The sequence below is a fragment of the Capricornis sumatraensis genome, chromosome 4, assembly GCF_032405125.1.
Source record: "Capricornis sumatraensis isolate serow.1 chromosome 4, serow.2, whole genome shotgun sequence".
Taxonomy (NCBI): domain Eukaryota; kingdom Metazoa; phylum Chordata; class Mammalia; order Artiodactyla; family Bovidae; genus Capricornis; species Capricornis sumatraensis.
The window spans coordinates 55,695,851-55,709,015 of NC_091072.1; the positions used below are offsets into that span (position 1 = coordinate 55,695,851).

General features: G+C 35.5%; 1 protein-coding gene across 8 annotated transcripts in view; it reads right to left on the minus strand.

The window, feature by feature from the left end:
• The window catches only part of PPFIA2 (PTPRF interacting protein alpha 2), a 506,769-nt gene that overhangs the window by 7,107 nt on the left and 486,497 nt on the right, over positions 1 to 13,165 (minus strand). For 5 of the 8 annotated variants that reach the window (XM_068972181.1, XM_068972177.1, XM_068972176.1 and 2 more), the window contains 2 exons: positions 11,693 to 11,886; positions 6,962 to 7,059 (listed from right to left, as the gene is read on the minus strand). In XM_068972181.1, coding sequence (XP_068828282.1) covers positions 6,962 to 7,059; positions 11,693 to 11,886 — 292 coding nt within the window. The remainder of the gene's footprint in view (positions 1 to 6,961; positions 7,060 to 11,692; positions 11,887 to 13,165) is intronic. The other 3 variants (XM_068972175.1, XM_068972179.1, XM_068972178.1) reach the window with 1 other exon arrangement.

The following is a 13,165-nucleotide window of genomic DNA, read 5'->3' on the forward strand; positions in this document are numbered from 1 at the left end:
CGAATAACTATACTTTTAGCCTAGAAAAATTTTGTCATTTTAAGAGTGCTTATTATCACTGAAATGAGAGAATTTCCATCACATGGAACATAATGTCTCAAAGCATTTCTTGTTTTCATTCTCTAGGGGTCTTGTCTGAAGTTCAGTGCTTTTACCACCAGATGGGGACATTTCTTGATCATCTGAGTTAAATTCGCCCATTCCAGTCCATTTTAGTTAACTGATTCCTAAAATGTCGATGTTCACTCTTGCCGTCTCCTGTTTGAGCACTTACAATTTGCCTTGATTCATGAACATAACATTCCAGGTTCCTAGGCAATACTGCTCTTCACAGCATCAGACTTTAACTTCCATCAGCAGTTACATTCACAACTGGGTGTTGTTTTTGCTTGGGCTCTGTCTCTTCATTCTTTCTGGAGTTATTTCTTCACTGATATCCAGTAGCATACTGGGGACCTACTGACCTGGAGAGTTCATCTTTCAGTATCCTATCGTTTCGTCTTTTCATACTGTTCATGGGGTTCTCAAGGCAAGAATACTGAAGTGGTTTGCCATTCCCTTCTCCAGTGGACCACATTCTGTCAGAACTCTCCATCATGACCCATCCGTCTTAGGTGGCCCAACACAGCCTGGCTCATAGTTTCATTGAGTTAGACGAGGCTGTGGTCCATGTGATCAGATTGGTTAGTTTTCCGTGACTGTGGTTTTCAGTATGTCTGCTCTGTGATGGAGAAGAATAAGAGGCTTATGGAAGCTTCCTGATGGGAGAGACTGAGGGGGAAACTGGCTCTTGTTCTGATGGGCATGGCCATGCTCAGTAAATCTTTAATCCAATTTTCTATTGATGGGCGGGGCTGTGTTTCCTCCCTGTTGTTTGACCTGAGGCCAAACTATGGTGTAGGTAGTGAAGATAATGGTGACCTCCTTCCAAAAGTCCCATACACACACTGCTACACTCATTATTAAGAAGAGGTGGCAAGAATACACAGAACTATACAAAAAAGATCTTCATGACCCAGCTAACCATAATGGTGTGATCACTCACCTAGAGCCAGACATCCTGGATTGCAAAGTCAAGTGGGCCTTAGGAAACATCACTATGAACATAGCTAGTGGAGGTGATAGAATTCCAGTTGAGCTATTTCAAATCCTAAAAGACGAGTCTGTGAAAGTGCTGCACTCAATATGCCAGCAAATTTGGAAAACTCAGCATTGACCTCAAGTCTGGAAAAGGTCAATTTTCATTCCAATCCCAAAGAAAGGCAATGCCAAAGAATTCAAACTACTGCACAATTGCACTCATCTCACACCCTAGCAAAGTAATGCTCAAAATTCTCCAAGTCAGACTTCAACAGCATGTGAACTGTGAAATTCCAGATGTTCAAGCTGGATTTAGAGAAGGCAGAGGAACCAGAAATCAAATTGCCAACATCCACTGGATCATCTAAAAAGCAAGAGAATTCCAGAAAAACATCTTCTGCTTTATTGACTATGCCAAAGACTTTGACTGTGTGGATCACAACAAACTGTGGACAGTTCTTCAAGAGAGTCTTCTTGAGAAATCTGTATGCAGGTCAGGAAGCAACAGTTAGAACTGGACATGGAACAACAGACTAGTTCCAAATGGGGAAAGAAGTACATCAAGGCTGCATATTGTCACTCTACTTATTTAACTTTTATGCAGAGTACATCATGAGAAATGCCAGGCTGGATGAAGCGCAAGCTGGGATCAATATTACCAGGAGAAATATCAATAACCTCAGATATGCAGATGATACCACCCTTATGGCAGAAAGTGAAGAAGAACTAAAGAGCCTCTTGATGAAAGTGAAAGAGGAGAGTGAAAACATTGGATTAAAACTCAACATTCAGAAAACAGATCAAGGTATCTGGTCCCATCACTTCATGGCAAATAGATAGGGAAACAGTGGAAACAGTGTCAGACTTCATTTTGGGGGGCTCCAGAATCACTGCAGATGGTGATTGCAGCCATGAAATTAAAAGATGCTTGCTCCTTGGAAGAAAAACTGTGACCAAGCTAGACAGCATATTCAAAAGCAGAGACAGTACTTCGCCAATAAAGGTCAACAAAATCAAAGCTATGGTTTTTCAAATAGTCATGTATGGATGTGAGTTGGACTATAAAGAAAGCTGAGCACCAAAAATTGATGCTTTTGAACTGTGGTGTTGGAGAAGACTCTTGAGAGTCCCTTGGACGGCAAGGAGATCCAGTCTATCCTAAAGGAAATCAGTCCTGAATATTCACTGGAAGGACTGATGCTAAAGCTGAAATGCCAATACTTTGGCCACCTGATGTGAAAACTGACTCACTAGAAAAGACCTTGATGCTGGGAAAATTGAAGGCAGGAGGAGAAGGGGATGACAGAGGATGAGATGGTTGGATAGCATCACTGACTTGATGGACAAGAGTTTGAGTACGCTCCAGGAGTTGGTGATGGACAGGGAAGCCTGGCGTGCTGCAGTCCAGCGGATCGCAAAGAATCGGACATGACTGAATGACTGAATTTACTGAACTGAGGACATTTCTTATTTGTGTCAATATACAGCTCTTCTGTCAAGAGAGCAAGATGAAAGTTTAATATGGTTCTTCATCAGAGTGGTTTTCAAACTACTCCCTAATTATTACTTATATACCAGAAGAAACTTTTTTTTCATCGGAAGCAATGTCAGAATAAGATAGAACAGACATTGAATAGTTTAATACTTCCCCTACTATTTTGTCAACCCACTATTTCTCAATTACATATTAATCCAAAAATCAATGACTCTCAAGTCATAATTTTTTTTTTCCTTTTAGGTTGAAAAACAGTATTTTACTGAGGTACAAAATACTTTGAATTTTATTTTCTAAAACTAAAACCTTTAGAGAAAAATATTAGGTACATCTTTATTTGGACCAAAACATATCAAAGTATCAAAACATATCAAAAGTTTTATCACTTTTTCCTCATTTTCTTTCATTATAGGTGACAGAAATACATCCAAATAGAAGTACCAGAATGTTTCATTGAAAAGAAAGATATTTTACGAACTTAGGGGAAATGAGGAAAAAAAAAAGTTTTTCTCAATCCTGTAGAAAGGGAAATGAAGCCCATAGTTTACTATTACAGTAAAAATAAGTTTTCCTTACTTACTTTTATTTTTTTCTTTCTTAGTGAAATTTATACCTTATCCACGAAAACTATAAAGAATACTTTGAGAAATATTCTTCAACTGCTTATATCCCGAATTATCTGCGAAAATCTTAATATTATTTTCTTCTTAATGTGTGTGTGGGGGGGGTATTTATACATTAATTTCAAAAACATTATACTAATTTGTATAATACATTAATTAATAACCAAATTTAGGGTTTCTTGTATACTATTAAAGCAGTAGAGTGATACCTCAGCACCAGGCCTTCATGTGCTTTCTCAGTCACTATCCTCACTCCAACGGTAACCAATATTCTGACTGTTCTCACCACAGATTAGATTTGTCTGATTTCTTAGCTTTTATAAACTAAACCATGCAACATGTATTTTTGTGTCTGTGTCTTTCACCCATGCTATAGTTATTTTCATTGCTATTTAATATCCCATTGTATGATTCTGCCATGATGGACCCACTCTACTGTTGATGGAAATGTGGATTCTCCTGTGGGTTAAGAATAGTGCTACCTTGAACACTCTTATTTATGTATTTTGGTGTATATTGTGAATATATATATAGCTACTGAGTAGCAAATGATAGAACTGATGTCATGTTATATACATGCACTTAATGTTAGCAGATATTGCTAAATAAATACCCACTCTCACAACTTAAAACACCCAGTGCTACAGGTTTACCTCTCAGCACATTTCTCTGTTTCTCAAGATCATGGCCTCTTAAGGCTTGGGTGTCTTAGTTGCTTCCTGCTGCCTTCAAACAGCTATTTCTTGATTGACCTAGTTTTTCTACTTGTTCTTGGTTGAAGGTTGATCTGATTGAATGTATTCCATTTATAGTCAGAAGTAGAAATTCCTCAGATTAGTTTGTCTCTGCCAATCCACGGTGATGGTAAAGTATTTGCGTATGAATCTGGAAGGCATATCTACTTCACATACCTCTACTTAACTCCTATTGTGGCTTGAACAGTGTTCAAGCAGTCTTCAAAACAAAGCCCCTAAGAGTCTCTTGGATTTGGTTTAATGAGAAACATGTGAGGAAAGACTCAAAATGCCCACTTTTCAGAATCACTTTACTATATCTTGCTCCAGCCCAGGCAGAATGAATTTCTTCAGGAAAAAGGATGTTTATTGTCTCAGAATTCTAGCTCTTTCTTTCCCCATGTCTTCAGCAAAGCAAAGGACTTCAGTAATAATCTTTACTATCTAAGGACATTTTATATTATGTATATTCACTGGGTCTCCCTGGGTCAGTCCTAAAGTATATGTGTTCCTCTGTGTTTGTTAACTTTTTCCATTGAGGTGTTAGACCTCAGAAAACAGGATGTAAGTTGGTGGTATTATATTTTGGTTACATTTAATCAGTTACTGTAGTCCTATCTACTGATTATACCACACTGTACTTCAAAAGTTGGGTAGGTATGTATGGTTGGCAGTAACAGTTCTGTAATTATTTTTAGTAATGGCACAACAGTTCAACAAAAATGTCGAGTTCTCTTTATGCTAAACAAATTTGTAAATAGAAAGCATTCTTTTCTAGAGCTGGGTTTATGTTTTGTTAGTCTATGACATATATAGTTACCATATTTCTATAAATATGTCTATTAAAAATTCTATTAACATAACTGTAGCTGTTTATGAAATAATAAATATAAAATAATCCATTTATTTACAGGCTGAAGGTAAATAAGATACTAATCCCAAATTCTCTTCTTCAGAACATCATAGTTTCTTTTTTTTTCATTTTGTAAATTAGATCCCATTCTATAAATCTGTTTTGAAGCAAAACTTACGCTCTGACTTTAAAACTTTGTAAGGATCCTCTTGACCTAAACAATAAATGGCTAGAGATCAGTGTTGATGGTTTCCTAGCAACAAATTAAATGCTTGTAGATCCCTGATATGCACATGGTCTCTTCACTTCAGAAAGCTGTTTATTAAGGTCAAGGTTAATTAATACTTCAGAAAATAACAGAGACCCCTAGTCACAGTCAAGAGTTATTCCTGTAAATGTCATCAGATCAGTCATAGGAAATGGGCTATTTTTATGATCTCACAGCTACATCACACATGGAGTTGCCTGTGTATAATCATGGTGAATCATGGCAGTTTTTCTCAGAGTTATGCTTACAATTGCCAAGTACTAATATAATATTTGATGTAATGCCAAAAACATCTATATCTGAAGCATTCCATGGTGAAACCAAGCATAATAAAATCTAATTTGAAAAAAGTACTTCAAAAAGAAAACCAGAAAGGCATGTCCCATGGTAAAGTCTATTTGTGTGCGAAAGCATCTTTTGAGCACAGACTTCCTTTTGGGGTCTTTCTTGGCCAATTAATCCCCAAATTTCAATTCAACTGAACAGCAGTGGTCTAAAGATAGCTTGCAATTTCCTTGGTCCCCAAAACAAAGTGAAATCAAACAACTCAATTTTGATAATGGAAAAACACTTTCTTGCTCCTGAGCAATGAGTCAAATGAAGTGTTACAAGAAATCCATTGTGTCTGTCTAGTCTCCAATGAACCATTTATCGAAAAATATTTTTAATCAATCACCTTCACAGGCATTCAGACCCATTCTACTATAACTAATGTACTGTCCAAGAACTGCCAAAGGTAAAAGTAATTTCTGACAATGCTTATCATAAATGAAAACTACATAAATCTAACATCTTAAAAAATAAAACAGTACTAAACTTTAATATGGGGAAGATAGATAACATGTAATACATACTGTTTTCATATCTAAGCCCTAAAGGCAGTGAAAATAACAACAAACTCATGCCTAACTTTTAACAATTAATTACAGACACTTACTGAATTCAATGAAATGCTTCTAAATATAAACTCCCAGGAAATAGCAAACAAATAATAACTTATACGGAGTTCATTTTGCTTATACTAATTTTTTTTTAATATTTTGAGCCTTTTTTCCATTAAAAATGGACATAAAAGGACATGATTCCCCCCTGCCCCAAAGTCCTATAGATAACTTATATCTTACATCAAGTCATTAAAATTTCCTTTAACAACAACAATAATAAAAATAAAGTAGTCTCTAACAAGTGTAAGACCTAACATGTTGTTCTTTTTAAACAGTTCTTTCCTCTGTATACTAAGGTATATCTCAATGTTTAAAGGTCAATTACTAAATACAGTACTTTTCTAATAAGTCTGTTACAGTCTTTTCTTATAATTCAAATCAAATATTTTCATACAAATATTAGTTGCAGCAGCCAGTAATCTTCCTAAAATCATTTCTAGTTAAAATTATTAGTGAACTAGTCTCATAGGGGAAAAATCCCTCTGTAACTTCTATATAAAAATTCCTATATAATTTATATGTCTGACAGAAGTAAAATCTCTGGGCACTGAAATAAAATCAAATGATACAAGTCAAAGATGAACTGCTATAAATAAATTATATACCGTGTTTCTCTGAATCATAATGAGAAGGTTCTATTAAAAGTTTGACAAAAATAGCTATGTGGAGGCATCTGTAGGATAAACAGAATGTATAATTAATAGGTTCAGAGGAATAGACCTCAATTCAGAAAATCAAAAATATGCCCCCAATGGGATATCTATCTTATATAGTGATGATATCCCTTTCTGAGTTTTAATCAGAAAAGTTATGAAAAATAAATGATGATGATACTTCTAGTCGAATATTTATGTTATTTAATGACAGTTGTAATGCATACAACATTTTATGTTCATAAAAATGAAAACGAATAATCCCCCCCAAAGAAAGACTTATGATTTGGTATGAAAGAAAGACATAGTACCTTTTATTTCATGTTGGCTTGCTTCTCGTCTTCTTTCTAGTTCTTTTCTGTCATAATTCAACCTTTTTAAGCACATAATTCCATATTGTAAACTTGTTCTGTTATTTTTTTAAAAAAAGAGAAAACGGAGTGAGATTACTCAGTAGATGATTAAGCATAGTCAACACTATGTCTTACTTCTTCAACAATACGTTAATGTTATATCTGTAATTAAATTATGTAGGATTATAGGGAAATAAAATTATAGTTATTTTAAGCACTCAGTGTTTCTAAAGAGTAGAGAAAGTATTTTTGAAATAAATTAAGCATAGTCTTAAAATAATCTTGGATTTTGTTGTTCATCTACATTTTTGTTTTCTGTTAAGCTATTTTAGAATTGTTTGAAGACAAATGAACATCTTACTCATTTGAAAATAACTGAAAGAGAATCACTATTATGGAGTCAAGAAGGAATTTATAGGAAATGGTTACCCTCTTTTTCATGATGAGAAGAATATATGCAAATATGAGTAAGTAAAGTATTAACATATAGAAGCAAATAAAATAAATAGCCACCAGCTCTAAGTGATAGAGAAGTATGTGAAAGGAGAAAGTCAACAAACAATGAAACTCCCTATGGAAAAGATATTGTGGATGCACAAAAAACCGATCCTTAAAGATCAAGCAGAGAAAGATTACGGGGCCCCATGAACATAGGATTGCTGATGAAATATTAAATATGTGGTGATAGTGAGACCCACTGTCCAGAGTTGAGAATCCATGTCAGGAAATAAGGAGGAATGTGATTTCACATGGAGAATGGAGTTACATTAAGAAAAGTGTGCATTCAGAATAATGTGGGACACATCAAGGTGACAGAAAATTACTGGACAATTTTCAAAGGAGAAAAACATGAAAGGTTTTGATTTAAAAAAGAATGAGTCTGATAGCAAAACAGGAGCTGGGAAAATTAGGTAATTCTAGGTAACAGGGAAACGAGTTGAGGAATCAATGCTGTCAAAATAATGGTCACGATAAAGACAATGAAAAGCATGAAAAGAAAATCCAAAACCCAGGGATGTTTGAAGAGAAGAAAGAAGACTTAGTGATACTATATATAAAGGTTATGAAAGAATATAATAGGTAGAAAGAATCTCTAGGCCTCAGGATGAAGAACACTGATTATTAGTGATTTCTTAAATGTTTAGAAGTATAGACAAAGACATACACTGGAGAAGGAAATGGCAACCCACTCTAGAATTCTTGCCTGGGAAATCCCATGGACAGGAGCCTGGTGGGCTGTAGTCCATGGGGTCACAAACAGTTGGACATGACTTAGTGACTTTCACCTCACTTCACTTAGACACAACACACTGGCCAGGCTACTCTTACGTGCTGGATGCACTTCTAAGCCCTGCATTTTTTCAGAAAGCAATGCTGAATTCAAATAGTTCAGAATCAGAGGAAAATGAAAAAAAAAACTACATTAATTGCTACTATTGGATGAATTGTATTCCCCCAAATTCTTTTGTTGAAGCCCTAAACCACCCTACTTCAGAATGTGACTGTAATTGTAGATCGGGTCTTAAGAGAGGTAATTAAGATAAAATAAGGACATCAGGGTAGGCCTTAATCCAGTAAGACCAGTGTCCTTACAGAAGAGAAAATTTGGAACACAGAGAAAACTGGGATGTATTCATGCCCAGGGAAGACCATGTGTGCACCCAGAGAAAGAAGCTATCTGCAAGTCAAGGTGAAGAAACCAACAATGCTGACACTTTGTTTTCTAGATTCCAGAACTTTAAGAAAGTAAATTTCTGTTGTTTAAGCCACCCATCTGTGGTATTTGGTTATGTTAGCCCAATTAAACTAATTCAGTGGATACCAGATAATACTGATGTGAAAACCATCATAGACATTAGCCACCTTGAGGTTAAACCAGTGGCTCTTTGCCTAATTTCTGCCAAACTTTTATATGTCATGTAAAATTGTGCTATAAAGGGGATATATATATTGTTATAATAATGTCTGACAGGTGGCAAACTGAGCTATAAAGACAGTAGGTTGTCATAAGCAGTCAAGTACTACCTGCTTTAAGTCAGAGCTCAGAACAAACAAGAACTCTGACATTTGAGTAATTTTGATTTCTTTGAAATATTTTTTAACACCCCAAACATTTTTTATTGGGCTATGGGCAATTAACAATGTTGATTTAAAAAAAAAACTGATTACTGGATTAACCATTTCTATTATAATAATAATTAAAATTGATCTGAAGAATACAAAACAGGCAAAAGTGTGTCAGCAGAAATTCTAGTATTCAAAAATCTATCACAACTACACAAAACTGCCTCTTGAGAAACCTATATGCAGGTCAGGAAGCAACAGTTAGAACTGGACATGGAACAACAGACTGGTTCCAAATAGGAAAAGGAGTACGTCAAGGCTGTATATTGTCACCCTGCTTATTTAACTTATATGCACAGTACATCATGAGAAACACTGGGCTGGAAGAAGCAGAAGCTGGAATCAAGATTGCTGGGAGAAATATCAATAACCTCAGATATGCAGATGACACCACCCTTATGGCAGAAAGGGAAGAGGAACTAAAAAGCCTCTTGATGAAAGTGAAAGAGGAGAGTGAAAAAGTTGGCTTAAAGCTCAACATTCAGAAGACGAAGATCATGGCATCCGGTCCCATCACTTCATTGGAAATAGATGGGGAAACAGTGGAAACAGTGTCAGACTTTATTTTGGGGGGCTTCAAAATCACTGCAGATGGTGACTTCAGCCATGATATTGAAAGACGCTTGCTCCTTGGAAGGAAAGTTATGACCAACCTAGATAGCATATTCAAAAGCAGAGACATTACTTTGCCAACAAATGTCCGTCTAGTCAAGGCTATGGTTTTCCCTGTGGTCATGTATGGATGTGAGAGTTGGACTGTGAAAAAGCTGAGCACCGAAGAATTGATGCTTTTGAACTGTGGTGTTGGAGAAGACTCTTGAGAGTCCCTTGGACTGCAAGGAGATCCAACTAGTACATTCTGAAGGAGATCAGCCCTGGGATTTCTTTGGAAGGAATGATGCTAAAGCTGAAGCTTCGGTACTTTGGCCACCTCATGCGAAGAGTTGACTCATTGGAAAAGACTTTGATGCTGGGAGGGATTGGGAGCAGGAGGCGAAGGGGACGATAGAGGATGAGATGGCTGGATGGCATCACGGACTCAATGGATGTGAGTCTGAGTGAACTCTGGGAGTTGGTGATGGACAGGAAGGCCTGGCGTGATTCATGGGGTTGCAAAGAGTCGGACACGACTGAGCAACTGAACTGAACTGAATTGAAGCATTCAACGACAGAGAACTCACTACATCACAATGTGTGCTAGAGGGCAATAGTGATACAAAGTTTTTTTTTCTATTGGACACAAATCACTCACTCTATAATCTACACCTATTTGAAATAGGAAAGTGTATGTTTAAGAGAGCAAATCTTCTATCACATATGTTAAAACATAAGTAAATTTATCTGAATTCTTCCCTATCCAAGCTAAATTTAATCTTTCCTTTCCCCTAGAGTTCTACCACTCTATCACAGTTTAATATCCATAAATGAATACAGTTTCTTATCGTCATCTCACCACGTAGTAGAACTTTTATTGTGTCCGCCAATAAACACAGTACAGATATGCCCTGGCAAGCCATTAACCAGAACTGAGACTTTTGTGTCAACTATAAATAACATATCATATTTTTCACTTGGACTGCTTCTAAATAATGAATTCCCAATCCAGCATTTTAATGGTTTTTAAAAATGGTATTATATTCATCTCTACTAGATTTAATCCAATAGTGTGTCAACAACTGTTAAAATTCAAAAGATTTTGATAAATTTGACTGAAGAATCTCAATTATTATCTCTTTATCCTATCTGTATGTCATTAACATAAATGATTTTTATACCATTTTAATTTCAGTCATTAATTAAATGTTGGACAGGATGTGAGCAAATAGTTTGCCAAATTGTCTAGATTTATATTTATTAATTTACTGTAATTAACTATATATAAAATGATCATAATACAACTGACACTTTTGCAGATGACTTACAAAGAGATCAGGCTATAACATAAAATTTATGACATGGTATTATAAGAAGTGTTTTTCTACCCCCTGCATAATAAACAACTTGAAAAAAGAATCTTCATTTTTTTAATCACAGCAATTTACTTCTCTGTGTTCTTACCACTTCTCATGTCCTATTCAGTGTTTTTTCCCTGAAAATTAATGCATAAATAAGCAAAAGCACTGAAAGATTTATATAAAAACAAAAATGTTTTTCAGAGGAGAATTCCTTCTCAAAATTTTTTCTAGAATAGCCCTGTTATTTATAACTACATATATCTATAGTTGAAATTGATGAATTTATTCTTAATAAATATTTTTCTACAATGAACACATAGATTCAAATTGCAAACATGAAATTTCCTAAATATTTGGGGGGGGGGCAGATCTACACTCTATGAGAATTTAGTACTGTCTAATTCTGTAAATTTTGGGCATCTAATATGCACCCAGCTCTACATTAGACAGTCCCTGCAATTTATTGCATGAATATATTTTTGCCAAGTAGATGTACACAGATGTTTCAGAGTACATACTCCATCTTTCTTAAATATCTCTCTATGTTCTAGTAATATATACATTAATTACTTTTTCACTTAAATTATTTCAGAAAAAAACTGAAACCTACCGATGAAAACTGTCCACCATTTTTAAATGGACGCGGAGATCTTTTTTTGTTAGGTGATCTAGCATTCTTGCATCTACCAAGCATTCCATAAAATAACTTCTGTACTGAGGTAGCCCCAGGCTGGGAAGCCATTCGTTTCCAATCCACTCATGGTTCATATCTCCATATGCCAGGGTCTGTAGGAAAACCGGACACTAGAATTGTTTTATAGCAGTCAAGTTTCTTAACCAATAAAATGAGATGGTAATTGGAGGATATGGGCTATCATTTTCATTGATATTTAATTCTTTTATATATTGAAATGAAGCAGAAATAATATTTAGCCTCTAAATCGGATTTCTTTTGTATAAAGTGGAAGTCTGGGTCCTTGCCTACAGGGTCCTTGCTTACAGTGAATGATTATGCTCACTTTGTTTTCTCAAAAGGAATTCCATTTTATACAAAATACATTTTAAATTCAAAAGTTAAAATGAATGATATAAACAAATGCTGAGCTGAAAGATCCTTACTTTGTATAGATAGATTTAATTCAACTTATTTTATCTTTATCTGTCAGCCAGTATGCCACCATTTCCTTCTCTTCAATGCTACTATTATATTGCTGTGGTGTAATGGCAAATCTTGATGTGAAAGCAGAAACCTCAGTAAATGAAGAGAGAAAGGATCCACAGGGCTAGAGGGCAGAATGCTGAAGCTTTATGTGGCCTCTGCTGTTACCTAGTGAAGCATGCAACCAATACTCTATAAAAATTGATGCAATCTTTTATAGGTATCAGTCAATATAGACTTTGTATTTAAAGAATCAGACCAAAAAGGTAAAATATAATCTAATTCTTTAATATAACATATAAACTGATCTTACCAAACACTGTTTGTAAAAGTCAAAAGTAAAACCCAAGTCAACCATCACCACTAAAACAATTTTTAAAATGTATTATTACTGTCTATTAATTTGACAATATTTTCCATTCAGATGCTTATCAAAGTCACAGTTAGAACATGTGTTTCTCATTAAAATTGAGGTGTTCCTCTTATTGTGTGTGTTCTTAAAAAATGGAATGCTTACCGAAATAAAGACCAAGTGCAACCCTAATTTACTAAATGTAGGTACTAGTAGTATCTGGACTTCCCTGGTGGCTCAGTGGTAAGGAATGGGCCTGCAGCGCAAGAGACACAGGAGGCGCGGGTTCAATCCCTGGGTCAGGCAGATGCCCTGGAGAAGGAAATGGCAACCCGTTCCAATATTCTTGCCTGGGAAATCCTGTGAACAGAGGAGCCTGGCCAGCTGCAGTCCATGAGGCTACAAAAAGCTGGACATGACTGAGCAACTAAACAGCAACAGCAGCAAGGTCCTAGTAGTAACTACCGAAATTTTTCATACAAAGTTTGAATCACATTACCTATAACACATTAATTCTTTTAGTTTAGTAGTATAGTGCAGAAATGTTGAGAAAGGAATAACTTCTCTACAAA